The sequence below is a fragment of the Chaetura pelagica genome, unplaced genomic scaffold (genome assembly GCF_000747805.2).
Source record: "Chaetura pelagica isolate M959 unplaced genomic scaffold, ChaPel_1.0 scaffold33, whole genome shotgun sequence".
Lineage (NCBI taxonomy): Eukaryota > Metazoa > Chordata > Aves > Apodiformes > Apodidae > Chaetura > Chaetura pelagica.
Window position 1 is genome coordinate 1,210,122 of NW_009952874.1, and position 19,711 is coordinate 1,229,832.

Below are 19,711 nucleotides of genomic sequence, written 5' to 3' on the forward strand. Positions count from 1 at the left end.
CCAAGGAGGCCTTAGCTTTCCTAATTGCCTCCCTACATCCTCTGACAACAGTCCTATATTCCTCCCAAGTGACCAGCCCCTCCTTCCATGATCTGTAGATTTTCCTTTTCCACTTAAGTTTGCCCAGCAGTTCCTTTTTTAATCATGCAGGTCTCCTAGCACCCTTACTAGGTTTCCTAACCATTGGGACACTCTGATCCTGTGCTTGCAAGAAGTGGTCCTTGCATGTTGACCAACTATCTTGAGCCTCTTTTTAGTTGAGGAAGATATGAATACAGAGTTCAGCACAATATCATATCTGCTAGATTTTATACTAAAAAGCAGTTGAAATTATTTGAAATTAGTCTGGAATTTCCTGTTAATTTCTATTATGCAATGTTTCATTTCTTTATGGAGCTCTACCTGCAAATTGTGATTATTTCCAGATTAAGAGTTTAAATACATACTTTGCAAAACTATTTGTGTAGGAGGCTGTGAAACAATTACAGAATCACCAAATATTAGGGGTTGGAAGGGACCTCCAAAGATCCGAGTCCAACCCCCCTGCTGGAGCAGGACCAAAAAACCACACACAACTAGGGCAGATCACTGAGAAAGGCACCCAGACAGATCTTGAAAGTCTCCAGAGAAGGAGACTCCACAATCTCTCTGGGGAAACTATTCCAGTGCTCTGTAACAGTTACAGTAAAGAAGCAAAGAAGACAAGCCTCTCTCCAGAGGGAAAGGGGTGTAAAACTGACATGAAAATGTCATTTTTGACAGAAGTCACTGAGAGAACACTCAGCCAATTTATGAAGGAAGCAGGCCAGATTTGCTAATATGGGACATATTGTATAAACAAAGACAGCCTACTATCTAATTTAAAACTAATAGATAGGAACCTAATTACTCTTCTGGAATTTCTAAGAGACAGTTTCCTAATTAAAGAAACAGAAAATAGCTTAAATGGAGAGGACTAAGTTAATTCTATCCTTTTTCCTACAAAAAGCTTCAGTTTTCGATCACTATAGTGCTCAGTTTAAGAAAACCCTTTTGAAAACAAAAGCAATTAAATGTTTCAGTGCACAATAATATTAAATATATCTTGCCTTTCACAGGCAGGATTAGTACCTCAACTATCTAGTGAGCAAAGTAGTGCAACAAACAAGTGAACAGTGGTAGGTATCTTCACTTACTCTACCATGGGGTGCTGAGCACCAAACTCCACAGGGTGTTAGAAAACTCGGAACTTCTCAAAACCTGAACACCTGAGTATAGGAAAACAGTGAGACCATAAATTGTGAAGGGCCTTCTTCAGTCAAGAGAGTGTTCTTTATCCATTAAGTAACAACAGTTTTTTCTTTGTACCTACATCAGTGTAATTACATTTTCAATTCAGTATTCTAACCTTTTTCTTACTTCGTAAGTGGCTGTGAAGGAGGAAAATATTCCTAAAGATGAAAAGTGGTAATCTGACTTGAACATGGACATTTTGGCAGCTCTTATTAAAGAGGCACATCATTTGCCCTAATGCTACAAAGTTTGATACACAAAACAAACCCTGTCTTTTTAACTCACCACATTCTAACTCCCACTTAGAAATAACTAATTATTACTAATAATTCCCATGGGGGTATAACATGGTAATAACATTACTGGGGACAACCCATAAAGGTATTTTTCTAAGAAAAATTCTAGTTCAAAGAACAATCAGTTCAGGGAAATCCTAATTAATTAGCACAGCATCCTTCCAAAGATCTGTTCATAATGAAAGCATATCCTAAATACATGTAACAAGAAACAGTCCTGTACAAAATTCTCAACTAAAGCACTTGTAATATTCTAGTGTTAGTCTTGAAAAGTATTGCATTTATTTGTGACCACTCTTACGTGTTCTCACCAACAGGTAGCTGCTACAGAAGGCTATGATCCCAAATTCAATACAGTAAAAAGATGAGTGAGAAGGTTAAATAATTTGCTTTCTGCTGCTCACTGAGCCAACACACAAAACTGCTCTGTCACTAACACTGGTCCTGGGCTGAAGTTGTAAGCCCACTCCTTCACCTTCAGCTACTGTGTCTAAAATTACCACCAGGGATGGTAAATAAAAATCAGTTCACTAAAGACAGAGCTATAGCATCATTGAAAGGCTTTTACTACACTTGTCATATCCTTTCCCCTCAATTCTCGATTTGTTTGTGCTTCATGGCTGTTTCGATCCCATCACTACGGCAAATCTTCACCTACAAGTGTAGCAGCATAGAGAGATGTCCACAAACTGAGTAATACAGGACAAACAAGTTTTTATGCAAATTTATTCATCAGCTTTAACAATAGTAATACATAAATCAATACTATGTCCAGCATAAGGTTATATAACAAAATATGCTATTCTGATAAGATTGATTTTCTAGTGCGTACATTTTAAGGGCAGTTTTCATCCAAATTGGACTCATTTAAAAAAATAAATAAATACAAGGCCAAAAATGCTTACTTAAAGAACGTCCTGCTAAGTAAGACTTCAGGCTCCACATTGCTTCGAAGCGCTAATCAGTACAGGTGTCTGTGTACATCTTAGACTTGAACAGTAATGGGCTGTGCTCAAGCAGCACATTTTTTGACATTGACTCAGACCAATAAATATAAGATTTCCAATTCACACCTCTTTACTTCTCTTAAAGCTACTATCCACCTTTCTTCTCTTTTAGGATTGTCTTGCCTTCTAGCTGTTTCTCTGCAGATATGAATTGTAGCAACATGTGTACAAAATACAAAGGTCCAGTCTCCTAACAGCACTACTTTTTTAGCTTGAGATCTAGACTGCACTATCAAGTGGAACAATTTATGAAACTGCTACTTGAGTAAGACTACATTGCTCTTGGGGAAAGAAAAAAAGACTTAGGGAACAGATGGGCACATAGTATGCTTCCTGCTCTGTTTGCTTTTTTGAGCTCTCTACACTTCAGGATTACATCCTCCGTGGGATGTCTGGTGCTTAGGGCTACAGCACCAAGCTTTAGGCACACTGGGTTCTATAGGCAATAGACACCCCACAAGAAGCTGCATTTTAAGCTCTCTTTCCATCATGGCCAGTGAGTCCAATACATACAGTGGAAATCAGATGTTCATCCAAGTATAGACACATTCACTGAAATTTGGGCTACCTTTATTTATATTCAGCAATACTAAAATCTGGTCCCAGTTTAGATTAGACACACATGAGAAAACATTGGACAAATCAAGTATTTTATTTACTTACCACGCGCTGTATAGGCTGGGCATAATTATTCCACAAATCTAGATAAACTTGTTTTGTCTTCTGACTTTTAAATTATGCTGATGGCAAAACTCCCTTTTCCTTAAGAAGGTACACTCAGGATCAAGTCACAAATTTTAAAACTACTCTAATTCACATTTTATTTTATCATATCAAAACAAAACCCAAAAGCTTGGTCAAAGTATAAACACCTATAAACCTAGTGAAAATGTCCCTGAGAAACTTTCAGTATAACATAGCAGTTTTGGTCCATTAGAGGAGGAAAATTGTTACGATCAGCTATTGAACACTAAGGGCTACAAGTACATTGGTTGTACACTGGCTTCCCATTCGTTCACTTTCACTCCTCTTACAATACTTTGTAGCTGAGGCAAAAGCCACTATAAATTTTTTTACATTCTATTTAGCTTTATTCATACTGTAATCATTCACAAATTTTAAGATGAACGGCCTAGATTCAGCCCTGGTGTAACGCCTTTGATGTCAATGGAGTTCACACACTGACATTCCAGGGTTGAAGTCTGGCAACACAGATGACTGTTAAGGTCAGTCAACTCATTTTAAAATGTAAAGATACTTTTCACAAGTTGCTGATGTGTGCTTTTGCATACCACTCATTTGGCAAAGAAACATTTTAAGAAGATTTATGTATAGAACTTCTACGTTTCGTGCCACAGGAAAACTCAGAACACTACCAGGTTCAACTCTACTGAGAAAGGAAAGTGCATAGTTTCTGCAAAAGTGCACATATAGTTAATGACTATGAAGTACTGTGTTAGTACACATGCAGGGTAAAAAAAAAATGCAATAGCTTCTTGAAAATCAGAGGGGTAAACAACTCTTCATTGCTTTGAAGTTTCTTTAGAGGGCCACTTAGTACAACATCTCCTTTTTGGTGGCATTTTAGAACTAACTAAGTCAAAACAAACATACATAAAAAACATCAATGCAAGTAATCCACTTTGACTTCTCCTGCCTGGAATACTGTTAATTTTCCAATACATCAGGCTTTAATATGGTTTTTGAAAAAGTGGCATTCAAATAAACTAAAGCTGCTTGTACTCCAAGGTAAAAAAAAAACTGCATTAGCCCTATACTTCACCTAACTGTACCAGTACTCCTGACCTTAGCACTTTCTGCTACATCAAACCTGAGCAGACCTATCATTTGCAATTCAAAAAGCCATGCTTTAGAATGTTACATCCATAGCTTCTATTAAAATGAGGCTATATTTACTTTATCAAGTGCAACAAAACTGTAATACAATAATATCTTGTACCTAGCATTCTCTAATTTGTAAGGAAACATGCAAAAAAAAAAAAAAAAGGTGTTTCTGTAAAGTTAAATTAAAACAGAATATTAAAAAGGTATTTTGGGAAAACATCAGAACTTAAGACTCCACTTCAGGAATCCACAAAGGCTGTTTATACATAATTTGAGAAGATAGGGGAGCAGAACTGTTGATGACAAGGAAAATACCGAAGAAAAAAACCACAACACCAAATACTGTTTATCAAGTTATTCTGAAGTAACTAAACCCCCTTGTTTTTCTCAAGCCCAGGAATTGGTCAGAATTCCTTAACAAATTTGAGCATGTAGAACCACTACACAGTATCCCTGAGGGGGTCAGCAACAGAAATTCAATATTATTTTTGCTTTCAGTTACTAGATGTATGACTCAAGTGGATTCTTCAAAACACCAACTACCAAGATCCAATTGGACAGCCAGGATGTCCTCTGCCAAACATGTAATATTTATACAGGGTCACTGTAAGATTAATTTTAGCTCTCTTGGGACAACTTCCTCAAACATTTAAGTTCTGCATTCAACTCTAGAGAAACACCTTAGGTAAGATCACAAAAGGCAGTATGTGTTTAACCATTGTATTTGAGTAGTAAGTTAGTAAGGAAAGTTGATCCTTTCAAACAGTAGATGTGTTACCAGGTGGTGAACTGTCAGAGACTGCTTTGGGATCTGGAGTGCAACAAACAAAAAGTTGTTTACCCAAACTTTTCTGAGCAAATCTGAAGTACATTATGTGGCCCATTCCAACAAAAGACACAGAAATAAGCACCAATAAGCCAAAAGCTTCAGGGTTTGGGGCCAAGATGACCATGATGAAGTGCAGCAAATCAAGAAGGTAATTCATGGAGTTCTGGACACCGTTAATGATGCCTCTTTCAGATTCTACTACATTTTCTTGGAGCAACTGTGTGACAGTCAAATCAAAGGACCAAAGGCCTATGGAAAGAAAAAACAGTTATCCATATAACTGGGCTTCTCATGGCAAGCTTTCATTACTGGCATAACTCAATTAATACTTTCAAAAAACTCACTTCCACCAAAAATGCACAGGACAAGCTAGCCTCTTGTCAGACTCAAATGGATTTCACACTGAGAGTTAAAGAGTTCTTTACTTTCCCTTGACTAATATTTCCTGAAATAATACATACAGCGTGGCACAACTCAACTTCAACATATCTATTAAGTTAACAGTGTTCTGGTCATCTGCTCCGTATTTAAACAGCCATTTCAAAGCTATTTACAGTGTATTCACGATAACTACAATTGCTAAGTTTTGTACAAGATGTTATCCAAAAAATGAAACATTTTAAACAATATAGAATCCATAACAATTTATGACAGTCACCACTGACACTAGCTTCTATACTGTTTTAGTCCATTAATGTCTCAATTTTGAAAGTTTATCTTGCAAACACACTTAATACATGTGAATCATTCTATGCCTCCAAAATTCAGCAAAAGCTGTAGAAATTTAAGAGTACAGAAATTCTTCATATGAGAATTATTGCTCATTACATTTATCTATTTTACTGCTTCTTCTGTTGACAGATACTAGTAGTAGGCTAACCAGCAATTCCTCAAAGATTAAGCTGTCATTCAAATTCAAGTTTCTGTTCTAAATTCCTTTGATGGTCAGAAACTTAAAGGTTAGGCAATTTATTTAATGAATTGATTGACCTAGTAAACTTCGAAATTTGCAGGCTTTCATAGCAGATGTGTTTAGCTCTGTTTTTTATTAACAAATGATTTTACTTGGCTGTGAAGGAAGATCATCTAGAGATGAGCACTCCAAAAACTAAGTTACATTCATGTCCAAATGTGGTAATACAATACTCAAGAAATTAGTACTATGGTCTCTGCACCGGTGATACTATTGCAAGATCACTGCATTTTTATGTCAAGAGCAATGAATTCGTCTTAGATATGGGATGTAACACTCTAACTAGCCTACAATTCTAAACTCAAATTTGTATTTAGTTGATAAGCACTGTAATTTTTAGAATTAAAAGCAGTCAACAGATCAAATTAATAGACACATAATACTTACCAACTCTAGCAGCAATGACTCCTGCAAACAGGAGACTAACAGAGAGTAAAGGCACAGGCTCAGGACTCATCTCTGGGTCACTGTTAGCAGGAGTAGTAGACCCGTTTAGCAAGTTGGGCATTCCAGTTGCAAAAATCATTTCAGGGTTACCTTCTGGAGATGCTATAGTAGGTAATGGTTCCGTTTCAAACAGCCTGGCACTGATGTCAGCAAATGGGGAAACAGTCAAATCCATAGGACTTCCAGGCATGAATACGGAGATGACACATAAGACCAGACAAGCAAATTGAGCAACTCCAGAAATTAGGCCCGTACGAACCAGGCCGCATTTGCGACGAAGCCAAGTGAAAGCTACTGTTCCCATGATTCCAGTGACTGCCGAGGCACCCATCAGGAGGCTTAGCACAGAGCCACTCAAACCCTGAGTGTATGCATAGCCTGTAGTAATACAATCAAAGCCCAGAACAGTCATATACAGAAATGCAAGACCCATGCCTGCAAGAAACACTGGCTGGTTGTAGTATGCAACCCATCCATCACGGAATGTGATGAAAGGTTCAGCAATCCGGGCAGCACAGCCGACTTCCTTCTCTTGCCGGGGCTCAAAGCCAGTTACATCTTTCTCAACAATTAACTGCACTCCTTCAGATGGTTTCCCATCACTCTCTGTAAACAGAAATGTAACTGTTAGATACACTCCTGACTGGAAAGTGCAGAGTGTAAAGCGCAAGACAATTGTCTACTATTAGTAATCTAAGTTCACTGCTGCACAAGTGCATCAGATTAGTTCTGCAATCAATCTTCCTCCAGTTACCTATGTGTTTTAAAGTATCCTTAAATCCCATCTGTATAATAAGAACAAGTAAATTCTATCCCTATAATCTCCTGCTTATTTAATTAAGCTGTGGTATAAGAAAACGTAACCTTCTTTTCAACAGGCTTCTGAATGAATGCTCCATTTCCATGAGTAAATTATTCACTTAATAAATGCCATTAGGTGGCATTTTAACATAGATTTGTTTACATGAACTAACCACAGGAAGTAGGGATTACTTAAAGCATCTGTCAATATCGCATTACATGGTAGAAGAACCAGTGCAGAGATACTTGCTGAAGCCTACCAAAGCCAAAAGTTTGAAAACTTCACTTAAAAAAACCTCTTGGACGATGCTTTCCTGCAGTTCCATTTTCAGTCTAATGTAGGAGAAAAGCACTTCCATTGATCACAAACAAAAATAAAACAAAACCACAGCAGTACTTAGATTAGTAATGTGAATAGAAACTACACGAGAGTTTGAATGCCCAAACAGTGTTTCTACATACAGTCAAGTATGAAAAAAACCTCCACAAACAGTGAGACAAATGAAGTATTCCTGAAACTTTCAAAAACACAAGTCTTTTATTGAAATCAGAATACAGTAGCAAAGATGAAGACATGTTTCCTACATGTTAACATCTGCTAAATGTTTCATTCTTCAGAAGCATTCAAGAGCCAGTTCCAAAGTCACAGAGTATTCTACACTCTATCTTACTTCCCTATCCCAGGCTGCTACCAGCCTAGTCCAGTAGCTTACTAGACCAGCCATTACCACAAGGGATCTTCTGGTTGGGAAGAATATGCATCTCTTCAACACTTTTAATAGCAGTCTCCTCTCTTACTATACACAGAGCAAAAACCAGATTGCTAGTTAGCTTTTAAATAAGCTTTCAGTAGTATTCACATACCACTACCTTAAAAATTAAAAAAATGCTTACGTCTTGTAGTCTAGTATCTGATATTTCAAATGCTTTGCAACAAAAATCTGTTTCTGAAACCATTTCTGATATTAAGACTATCTAAAGCAACATTAGTTTTAATTTTAAGGTTGCTTATAGTCATAGCCATCTGCACTGCAAATCCAGTTGTTCAGCTTGGTCAAGGAAGCAGAGCAGGTTAAAATAGACTTTTTTTTTCCTCCATCATTTCCTGCAGCACATGGAACTCAGTGAAACATGCCAGACTAGAAATACTACCACCTATTCTACAACTCCTGAAGGCCTCTTAGTATTATGTGTAAGCAGAGATAAGTTAGCAAGAAAAAGTACTACATAGGCTGTTTTGCTTGTAGATACTACAGAGTAAAAGGCCTTGTCATCTGGCTAGTTATTGCACAGATGGAGAGGAACATTCCTCACATTTAGCCCTAAATAACAGAGCAAACTTACTCTAAAGGATTAATTGAGAGAATTCACTCTTTGGTTGCATTTTATGGGATTCTTCAAATAGCTGCACAAAGTACTGCTACTTAGTTATCTACATCCAAATCTGAAACTGCCAAGCTATGAGTAGAAAGCCATATAGCATCAAAGTAGTATCTCCAGAAGACAAAAGTCTTCTGATACAGGGAATATACTGCAAATGTGAACAGTTAAATTCGGTTTCAATACCTTTCTTTACATTCAGCTGTTTCAGTTCTGATTCTTCAACTTTTGCAGATTTAAGAGCCAGAGTAGGAGTCTTCTGATAAACCTTCCAGAGCAGCAGATATTCCACACACATTGACATCAGGTTCCAGCCAGAAATGAATCCACAGCCAATCATTGGAGACCCAAATGTCATTATCTGACCAACTGCCATTGGGGCCAAGATATTGGTCAACTGGTCAATTCTTCTTATTGTAGCATTCATATCTGTCAGAAATTATTTCATTATATGAAGTAGCTGCCAAACACTTACAGTGAAATGTTCATTAACATAACAGAGGATTGCACATCAAGCTGAAGTTCTGCCCCAATTGTGATTCTAGTAGGAGCAGCAGCCAGACTGCCTACCAGAGGCACCTTCAGATCCAAGTGACATTACAGACTCCAAATTCTCTTTCTGTAACATTAAAAACCAACATGCACAGCTCTAGACATTAATAGGAATCTCGTATGATGAAATTCTTTCATATAATTTTAGCAACTATTATCTCCCACTACCAGACCACATATTTCTTAATCTCCTCCATTTACTTCTAACAATGGGTGACCACAATGCCCACTGTGATAGCAGCAGACCTTTGAAATTGGCTTTAAATCTCCTTATCGAGTCACATTGATTAAGGGCAGTGGTAGGCACTCTTAGAACTCACTGAGCAAAGTCCTCAATTCTTTTCTGTTCCACACTTTGATGTTAATGATCAGCCTATTCTTAGCATAAACGCATCTTCCCTTTGCTGGTCTTGCCCTCCCCAGTCTTACCCACTATAGTGTCCTTACACCCCCTGGGCTCCTGTAGGATTCACATGAAAGCTACCATTGCTCCACCCTTAAGTTGCTAGTCATGTAAGGGTTTTGTGCATCAGGACTTCGGGCTGCTTAGAAGCAAGCATCAAAATCTCACCGTAGCGTTCTGTTATGAAGTTCGAGTTTTGAAAAGCAAGTGAAACTGTATCAGCATGGAACTGCTTTTTTCAATCTGTAGATAACTGCTCCTTAACATTTAGGTTACTCTATTAGAATTCTAAGAAGTCAGTGTTAACTATTTGACTGATGGTTAACAAAGATGAGTAAGTTAGATACTTTTATAATATTTGGCTTTAGAAATTCCAAGAACTAAGCTTTGTTTTGAGTTATTTGGGTAGGGCTAATATTTACACTCAGGGAAGGTAAAGTAAGAGTGAATGGAAAAATCAATCAAGGGCAACAAAGAAGGGGAAGCCAAGGGAATTTTTTATTTGCCTATTTCACTAACTTAATTAACTAAGGCCTACAGAGATGGACAACAGTATATGCTGTAAAGTCAGTGCTGGTGTTTCATTTTTTAAGTTAAGGAATTTCAGCAGTCTCCAAGTTCATTATGATTAAACACATGAAAACCCAGAAAGAGATCTTTAGGACAGATTTATTCAACTAATGTGCTTAGTTAAGTGGTTTGTTTTTTTAAAATAAGTTGCATCAGATTTTAGAGTTACATCTTGCCTGATTATTTTGGTGCAGACTATAAGTGGTCATGTAATTTTGCCCAAGATCATGAAGCAGTATAGGACTGCTTCCTGTGCAGCAGCTCTCTGCAGGTGTGGTCTTTACCTTATCTGACATGTAGTAAGTAGTACAGGGATTGGGGAGATTATTTGCTGAATAAGATCCAACACAACAAAGGTTAATGAGTGCCATTAGAACTTGAGGCTTTTATGGACGTACGAGTCTGCTACTTGTGATTCACAGGCATAAAGAAAGTTAACCTGCCCTACAAAAGGCATGACCTAGAAACACACACAAGGTCAAAATAAAAGACTATGGTGGAAAATCTGTAGACTGGGAAATGAAAGGAAGACACTTAATACTCTGATTAAGAGCTAGCCTTTCGTGGATGAGATAGAGAAATGTGATTCCTTCATTACCAATAAACATTTCTAATAAATATGCAATATAGGATTCATGTCTAACAGGGCTCTGGCATGTAAACTGAACTTCATGGGGAATTTAGGCAGCTTCATACAGAATTAAGAGTCCAAAAGCTCAAATGCTGTCTAGACCTGGAGGTATCTAAACTCCATAAATGTTAAGACTTCAAACATTCATTCCAGTGTTACTTTACTGAGCTATATATGCCTTGGGAACATTAAGCTACTCAGTGCCTTCTTTGCAATTCAGTATCAGTTCCTCTATCTGGGAAGGCTTAAGTCCACTTATAGAATTGACTCAGAGCCCATACAGCCTGCCCAAATTCATGGCAAAAAATGCTGCTTCCCATACTTTTTATTATAATCAGAGCAGCAGTGTCAAACATCACTCATACATCCCCTTGGTGCGAATGGCCTTGTGGCTACAAGAGCCCCCTCAGCAAAGGAGAGTCAGGTTCAATGTGTGCTTGGGGAACTTCCCAAACAATCTTTCACATCCCACTAGAGTCGTGACCACCAAGCTGCAGCAGAATTTCAACTGGAACTCATTCTCTGTCCTAATGATGCCAATACCACTGTGCAACAAAGAGGAAAAAACAGGAAAAATATTTACAAGGCAAAAAAAAGATTAAGCCTGTTGTCTAATAGCAAAGGTATCAGATATTAAGAGTACAGAGCTTTCAGTTCCAACTGAAGAAAAGCATTCACAGCTCAGAGTTAAGACATCTAATGTGAGAGAAGTGCAGGACTTCAAATGTATCTGCACGCAAAGCATTTCCTACTGACAGTTTCCTGACCCATCTACTAGCCCATTCTGGACTTCATTCTCATGTACCTCTTTCTTTGATCGCTATGTGAGGAGCCCAGTTACGCAACAGTTTTCTGTTTCATTCCAGGGACCTAAAAATAAGTATTGCAACACTTGGCTTTTAAGTGTCTGGAAGTTAAAATAGCTTTTCTATTAAGCACTGGTTATTTGATTTAAGACTGTGGTGGTTGGTTATTTGTTCAGCAAGAATAAAGTCTTCCTGACAAAGCTGCAGTAGGACTAAAAGGAGGATAAAAGAAGTGTAGGGATGCCTAAATGAATTGCAATCACAGCAGTAATTTCTAATGTCACTAAGTGCAGTCCAGAGCAGGGAAGAAGAAAATAAAGGCTGCTCTTTTTACCTGCTTTTTTCTTGTATCTGGAACTCAAGTATGTGCTGACCTCTGCAAAACTCTAATCTAAAAAAAAATCAAGCTTGGAAAGTAAGACATTTAAGATATTAAAAAGGCAACATATTTCACCTGCCAGTTTGCTTCTGTCTTCCCCTGCAACCACAACAATCCAGTCCCTCTGAATTGTGATCGCTGTGGCAGTGCTGGCCAAATTGGCAATATTTGCTATTGTGATAACCAGGATATAGCACATCGTCTAGAGAAATGGGGGAAAGAGTTACAGCGTGAGAAAATTGTTAAAGGGAGATCTCCCCTCCTACCCTGCACAACCAGAAAAGCCACCTTGACATATGCATCCCTACATTTTAGTGTTATTCTTTGACAAAACAAGACCAAGTCTACTTTATAATTCCTGACAGAAAACAGTCACTTTTGTTTACCCAACTAGCTCAGTTTCATATGCCAGTCTTAGCTCCCAAGAACGTCTAAAACAAACTAGAGAGAAAAAGAAAAATTTATGTCTCCCAAGCTCCCCAAAGTTTCTTTGCGAGTTAATTCCTTAATAACAAGTTCAAGCACTCACAAGAAGCCATCCATGGTATAAGGTCAAAAGCTGTGTTTTAAACAAGAAGATAATCATCAGGATAATACCACACAGGATGACGGATGCATTCTGTACTACCAAGGATGTCTGGGCCACTGTTTCAAATCAAAACAAAGAGCAACAGTTATGAACATTAGAATAAGTCAACTATAAGCTTAAGAAGGTTATAATTAAGGAACATGCACAGATTCTTTAAATATTTTTATTTTCCTATTTCCTCCCCCCCAAAAAAATAAATAATTAAGTGGTAAACCCATACTTCCTATTAGATTTTGACTCTTTGATTATTTTTTTTTTTTTAGAGAAACAAAATACTGTCTGGTGTAACTTTGTAGCTCTTCATAATAAAAATTCTTGATCTACAGCCCAAGCGAGTCTTTTTCCAATGAAAAACCAAACTACACCTGATTAAATGCTGATACTATTTCTAAGGGAGTAAAAACAAGACTTAGCTTGAGTCTCTAAAATTCATCCATGGTGTACCATGGAAGTCCTGCTATACCATAAACTCTTGGAAAGTAAAAATGTGTATGAAGAACTTGATGTCATGCTAATTATAAAACAAACTAGAAGATGCATATTTAAAATATCTATAACAAATGCAGTGCATGTTTACACTTAAGCAGAAAATGACAGAAAACAACAAATAACAGAAGTGTATGTCTGTATTAATCTGTAAAGATTATTGTCTGTAGTCCTTAAAGTTAAGTGCTTTTACCTCTTTCATTTCCACACATCTCTACATATCCTACAGATTTAGCCCACAACAGATGTAATGCAAGTAAAACTGTTTTCCTGTCACTGACACTACCTTTGTATCATCGTTACCACTGACACACTACCCTTCTCAAAACAAAAACAACTCAGCAAGCCCCATTCCCATATTTGACTTGAGTTGTTAAGTCTAACAGTTTTATCTTTTTACATTAATTCGATCCATCCTTAAGTAAATAATCTGCTCTAGACATCTAACCTTTGAGCCTGGAGTTCTTGTCCACCCAGTCTCCAATAATGGCTCCCAGGAGAAGAACTGATCCCGCCACAACCAGTCCATACACTGCAGTCAGGAGCAAGCTGTTTCCATAAAGTTCAACCAGGAATACAGACACAGCAAAATGCCACATACGATCTCCCTTTAAGAGTAACAGAGTACATACACAACATTACTATTTGCACTTTGCAAGCACAAAAGCTGACTATTTTACTAATGCCCAGATAAGTCTGTGTTAAAAAAAAGGTTTGTCATACATGCAGGGGTGGGGTGTGTGGGAAGGACGATTTGGTTTTTTGGGTTTAGCTTTTAATTTTGGGGATTGTTATGGGTTTTTTTATTACTACATCCCATCATCATTGATTTTATGCCTGCATCACCAAGATCACCTGTCATAATCAAATGTAAAATTACAGTTTGTAATACCATGTCAAAAACCCCTTGATACTAGGAAAAGCAGAAAATAGAAAAGTAGAAAAATACTACAGGAAAAGTCTGTTACTAGCCAAATTCAACAAGTCTCAGAAAGTTTACATAGATTCTCTAGCACATATAAAATATTAGCAACAGATTTATTCATCACTAATACTATTTAAATAATTTTTCAAGACAGCAATTTGCTCTTAGATGATCAAAGCTTAAATGCTGCTTTGTAACACAAAAGCCAGTCAAGCCAAAGCAAGGCACAATGCAATCCAGGACATGGGTAAATCAAGGAAGGTGTTATCCTAAATGTTCACTGAAGCTTCTGAAGTCAATGGACTTGAGCACTTTCAATAATGTTAAGCACTGCCACATCATGAAGAGGTAGAATCTCAGAACTCACTTAACCTACTGCAAACTCATTGGTAGTTCAATCCATTTAGCCTACCACTAGCTTAAACTAGTGCTTAGAGAACAAACTTTTATATTCTCATATCACTTCCTACAGGCTAGAAAAAAAAGCACAAAATGTAAACCATGTCCAAGTGAAGTAATCTTTATACTATTCGAAACATTTTTAGGTTTGCTACCAAACAGACCTGTGGTTTGCTAATGAATGCACTGAGGTTTTTATGTTGTCACATGATGGGAGTCACATCTCACTTTAACTTATTGCAAGAAATGCACCACAGACAATGCTTTATGCAATCAGTAACAAAGCCAATGACTAGAAATCTACGGTAAACAGTTTAACAATGGTCCTGAATGTTAGCCTTTTATAAACCAAATCACAGAATCACAGAATCTTAGGGTTTGGAAGGGACCTCCAAAGATCACCTAGTCCAATCCCCCTGCTAGAGCAGGATCACCCAGAGCACATCACACAGGAATGTGTCCAGGTGTGTTTTGAATATCTCCAGAGAAGGAGATGCCACAACCTCTCTTGGCAGCCTGTCCCAGGGCTCTGTCACTCTCACAGGAAAGAAGTTTTTCCTCATGTTTACATGAGGAACCTCCTATGTTCCAGTTTGCACCCATTGCCCCTTGTCCTATCACTGGACATCACTGAGAAGAGCCTGGTTCCATCATCCTGACACTCAACATATTTGTAAACTTTGATGAGGTCACCCCTCAGTCTCCTCTTCTCCAAGCTAAGGAGACCCAGCTCCCTCAGCCTTTCCTCACAAGAGAGATGTTCCACTCCCTTAATCATCTTTGTGGCTCTGTGCTGGTCTCTCTCAAGCAGTTCCCTGTCCTTCTTGCACTGAGGGGCCCAGAACTGGATACAATATTCCAGATGTGGCTTCACAAAGGCAGAATAGAGGGGGAGGAGAACCCCCCTTGACCTACTAACCACACCCTTTCTAATGCACCCCAGGATGCCATTGGCCTTCTTGGCCACAAGGGCACATTGCTGGCTCATGGTCATCCTCCTGTCCACCAGGACCCCCAGGTCCCTTTCTCCTACCCTGCTCTCCAGCAGCTCAGCCCCCAACCTGTACTGGTCCATGGGGTTGTTCTTCCCCAGATGCAAGACTCTACACTTCCCCTTGTTCAATTTCATCAAGTTTCTCCCCGCCCAACTCTCCAGCCTGTCTAGGTCTCGCTGAATGGCATCACAGCCTTCTGGTATGTCAGCGACTCCTCCCAGTTTACTGTCATCAGCAAACTTGCTGAGGTTACACTCTGTTCCCTCATCCAGGTCGTTGCTTAAATTATTGAACAGCACTGGTGCCAGTACTGACCCCTGAGGGACTCCATTAGTCACAGACCTCCAACTAGCCTCTGTCCCATTGACCCCAGTTCTCTGACTTCTTCCTTTCAATCAGTTCACGATCCACCTCACTACCTGATCATCAAGATCACGATTCCTCAGCTTATCTGCAAGGATGCTGTGGGAGACAGTATCAAATGCTTTACTGAAATGAAGATAAACCACATCTACCGCCCTACCATCATCTATCCACCTAGCTACTTCCTCATAGAAGGCTGTAAGTTTGGTCAAACATGACTTCCCCTTGGTAAAACCATGTTGACTGCTTTTAATGACACCCTCATCCTTGATATGCCTAGAGATAGTGCCAAGAACAAGGTGTTCCATCACCTTTCCAGGGATGGAGGTGAGGCTGACCAGTCTATAGTTACCTGGGTCCTCCTTCTTGCCCTTTTTGTAGACTGGGGTGACAATGGCTGTCCTCCAGTCCTCAGATGCCTCTCCTGTTGCTCACGACTTACCAAAGATGATGGAGAGTGGCCAAACATGAAACTGTTTTCTGTCACCTTATCTTAAACAAGTATTTCCTATGTGAAACAGGAAATAGTACAAATTTCTAAGGACCCCAAATATTCTAAAGGGCTGGAGGAGGTGAAACATAAAAGCACTTTTAAAAAGCCAAGTCTGCTAAATCTAACATACCATATAACATTACAATTAAGAGATACATAAAAAGCACCTATTTGGAGGGTCAAAATTACTGCAAAGTTTGATTAAAGTCTTCAGTGTAGCACAAAAGCACAACAAGAATACACCTTTTACTACCATTGAGGCTCCTGAAGGAGGTATGCATACATATGCATACTGTAATAAATAAACATTCATATTTGTTTCCTTAACAATAGGCAGAATGAAATCACACCCCAATTATGTGGGAAGAAAAATTTAACCTTCTCATGGAAAAACTCTGGGTATTTGTATGTTTCCTAACTAAAACAAATGAAAAAAAAAATACACATATAAGCATTATCAACTTAGATGTGCCCTTTCATACATAATAAAGTAATTTTCACTCTCCAGAGACACCTAACATCTTCTGTAAAATATGTTCCACTTTTATTCCATGGTTACTAGAAGTACATAGAAAGTATTCCATTAATGAAAACATAGGGATATTATTTCCCAAGTTTAAGAGTCCCTTAATTTTAATACAGCCTGAGGTACCTCTTTTACTGATTTTCACTTAAAATACACTCAGGTGGTTAATTAAGTTTTAATCAGATCAGGTAGATGTTTATTTAGCTAGAAAAATAAGCCGAAGAGTGCTTCATATAAAAACTTCATAACAGAAAATCAGTGTGTTTTTTTCATGCAGAGATGTTTCAGGTACTGAATTCTGACAATATGAAAAAGGCATTTTTAAAAACATGCAAGTATCTACTGAAAATTAAACACTAAATATTGCCTTGAGAAACAACCAAAGTTTTGATTATATATATTTAATCCAACTTTAAAATGTCTCAAGATGTGGGTATTTCACCTCGTAAATACCTAACTACATCTGTTTAGCGTCACCACTCTTTTAGAGGTGGTTCTTGTTCTTCTGTCATTGTAATTATCCTTGTAATGTATCTTGGACAGAATACATACCATCTCATCTCATAACTGAAGCCAACAAGTTAAGCAGTAACCAGGCTACTACCAACAAACAGGCCTCTTAAGGTCTGAGTGGCACAGGTAAGGTTGGGAAGTTGCTGATATCCGGGCAAGCATTAGACACCAACAAGGAGAATCTATTCTGTTCTTTCTTTACTGTAAAGTGATAGACAGCAATGAATTAAAAACAAAGGCAACTGCATAAGGTCTGAGAGTCACGTTAAGCAGTACAGTCCAGCCTATTAATGCAGACTGAGCCAAAGGACCATTCCTCATTCACTGAGGCCAGGCATACATTCAAATGCTTTACTGAACAAGAGCATAAGACACAGTTGAGACTTTGTTCAAATCTGAACATTTGTGGAGATGTGACATGTTTTATCATTTAGAATTTCCCTCTCTATTTGGGAATGGCTTAGTAACAAAAAATTAGCTCTCTCAATTACATAAAAACCTCATTTCTATAGGGTTTTGTATTGTGGACACAGCCATTTTAGAATAAAGATTATCTATTCCTTTGAGTTCTGAAGATTTAAGTGCTTGTTTACTGTTCCTGTTAGAAAAAAAAAAAAAGTGTCAGACTACAGGAACACTAAAGCTTAGAAGATACAAAAGGTGCAGTCCTACATCCAGTTCTGTCAAAATAACCTGTATTTCTCTTGCTTCAGCAGGTTTGCTTGGGGTTTTCCAGATCAAGATTTTCAGCATGAAACAAAGCACACTGCAACAAGGAGTATATTATTAATATTGCTAAACAGCTGAACTTGCAGTCTAATGTTTGTTATGGTGTGTAATATTGTTCTCAAACTCTTGCTTTGTCACCTTTATTAATGTACTCTAAGAGCAATCCCACTTCCTAGCTTTGAAGCACTGGTCAGGGAGGAGTAAGCAGGGTTAGCCAAATTGCACTTTGTGAGCATTACTAACAAACGTTGCAGGTAACAACACTGGCCTCTGAAAAGCAGTGAAGCAAACATAAACATCACCATCCAGCTCCTTCAATAATATTAATAACTGCTAAAATATTGCACTTGTCTAAATAAGTGTTTGGTACCGCTCCAAGCTTTCTTCCATTGAGAGACATCAATACAACCTTTTGGGTTAGTGAAAACGAGATGCCAGAGTCAGGCATACAGTGCCGTGACTGTGTATCAGCCATTTATTTGTTCAATGCTATACAGAGCACACATCCAATCAGTCTAAACCCAAGTGGAGTATTAGGGAAGAAACTTTCCATTTCTTTTTGAATCAAGCCATTAGATGGAGACTTAAGACTGTATTATAAGATACATGTATTTATTTTATGGGATAGAAAGAGGTTTTCTATTTTTAGGGCATATTAAGCTTTTAGTACCATTCAAGAGAGTAAAAACTGATGTACTAAGTTACTTCAGTACAGAAAGAAAGCATTTCAGAAGGCAAACATTTTGACTTAAGAAGAAACTTCTCTCCTGCCACTCTCAACAGGTTAGTCAGGTAATGAGCAGCAATAAGGGGTCCACTGCAAACACTGAATACTCAAAGCGCAGCTCGTACGCAGGGCCTTCAAGTACATGTTGCAATGGACTCATTCTGCTATGGACTACCCTTCATCTACTTCACTCAGAACCTACTCTTAAGAAGTCTTACTGCTTCTGTAGCTACTTAAAAGCATCAAAAGGTATAGAACTAGGCCATCAGGAAATTAAGTACTACATTACACAGCACGGCGAGTACCTCACTAATGAAAACAGAACCTACGCAACATACCATGTGAAGATTATTAAGATTTTTCAGGGCCAGGTGTTCTAATGAGACCTCGGTCTTTGTAGTGGTGCCTATTTTGTGAAGATTATGGAAACTACCAATAAAGTTCAGGTAAATCACAGCTAGATCATAAAGTCCTACTTCTACCAGGGCAATATTTTACTTACCCAAGTGGACAGTGCATGCCCAAGATAAAGTAGGAACTTTGCAGATGTAAAATAGGCAGCCACAGATCCTAAATGAGAAAGAAAAACAAATGCTAAAGGAGATACAGGCACATCCACTGCATTTCGGTAGGCACCAAGTATGGTCGCTGCCACGGAGAGACCCAACACCGCTTGGAGCGCGAAGCCACCACCGGGACACGCCGCGTTTACGGGCGGCGGAGCCCCCTGCCCGCACTGCGCAGCAGCCCCGACGGGGCCGTCCGTCCCCCGCCC

General features: G+C 38.4%; 1 protein-coding gene across 1 annotated transcript; it reads right to left on the bottom strand.

The window, feature by feature from the left end:
• Positions 1–5,136: 5,136 nt before the first annotated feature.
• Positions 5,137–19,706, bottom strand: SLC40A1 (solute carrier family 40 (iron-regulated transporter), member 1; the record flags this gene model as incomplete). Its single annotated transcript, XM_009995251.1, has 8 exons — positions 5,137–5,498; positions 6,610–7,275; positions 9,037–9,279; positions 12,267–12,393; positions 12,721–12,836; positions 13,715–13,874; positions 19,439–19,507; positions 19,677–19,706. Coding segments are annotated over 8 exons (1,731 nt in total), but the record flags the coding sequence as incomplete, so codon positions are not given.
• Positions 19,707–19,711: the final 5 nt, after the last annotated feature.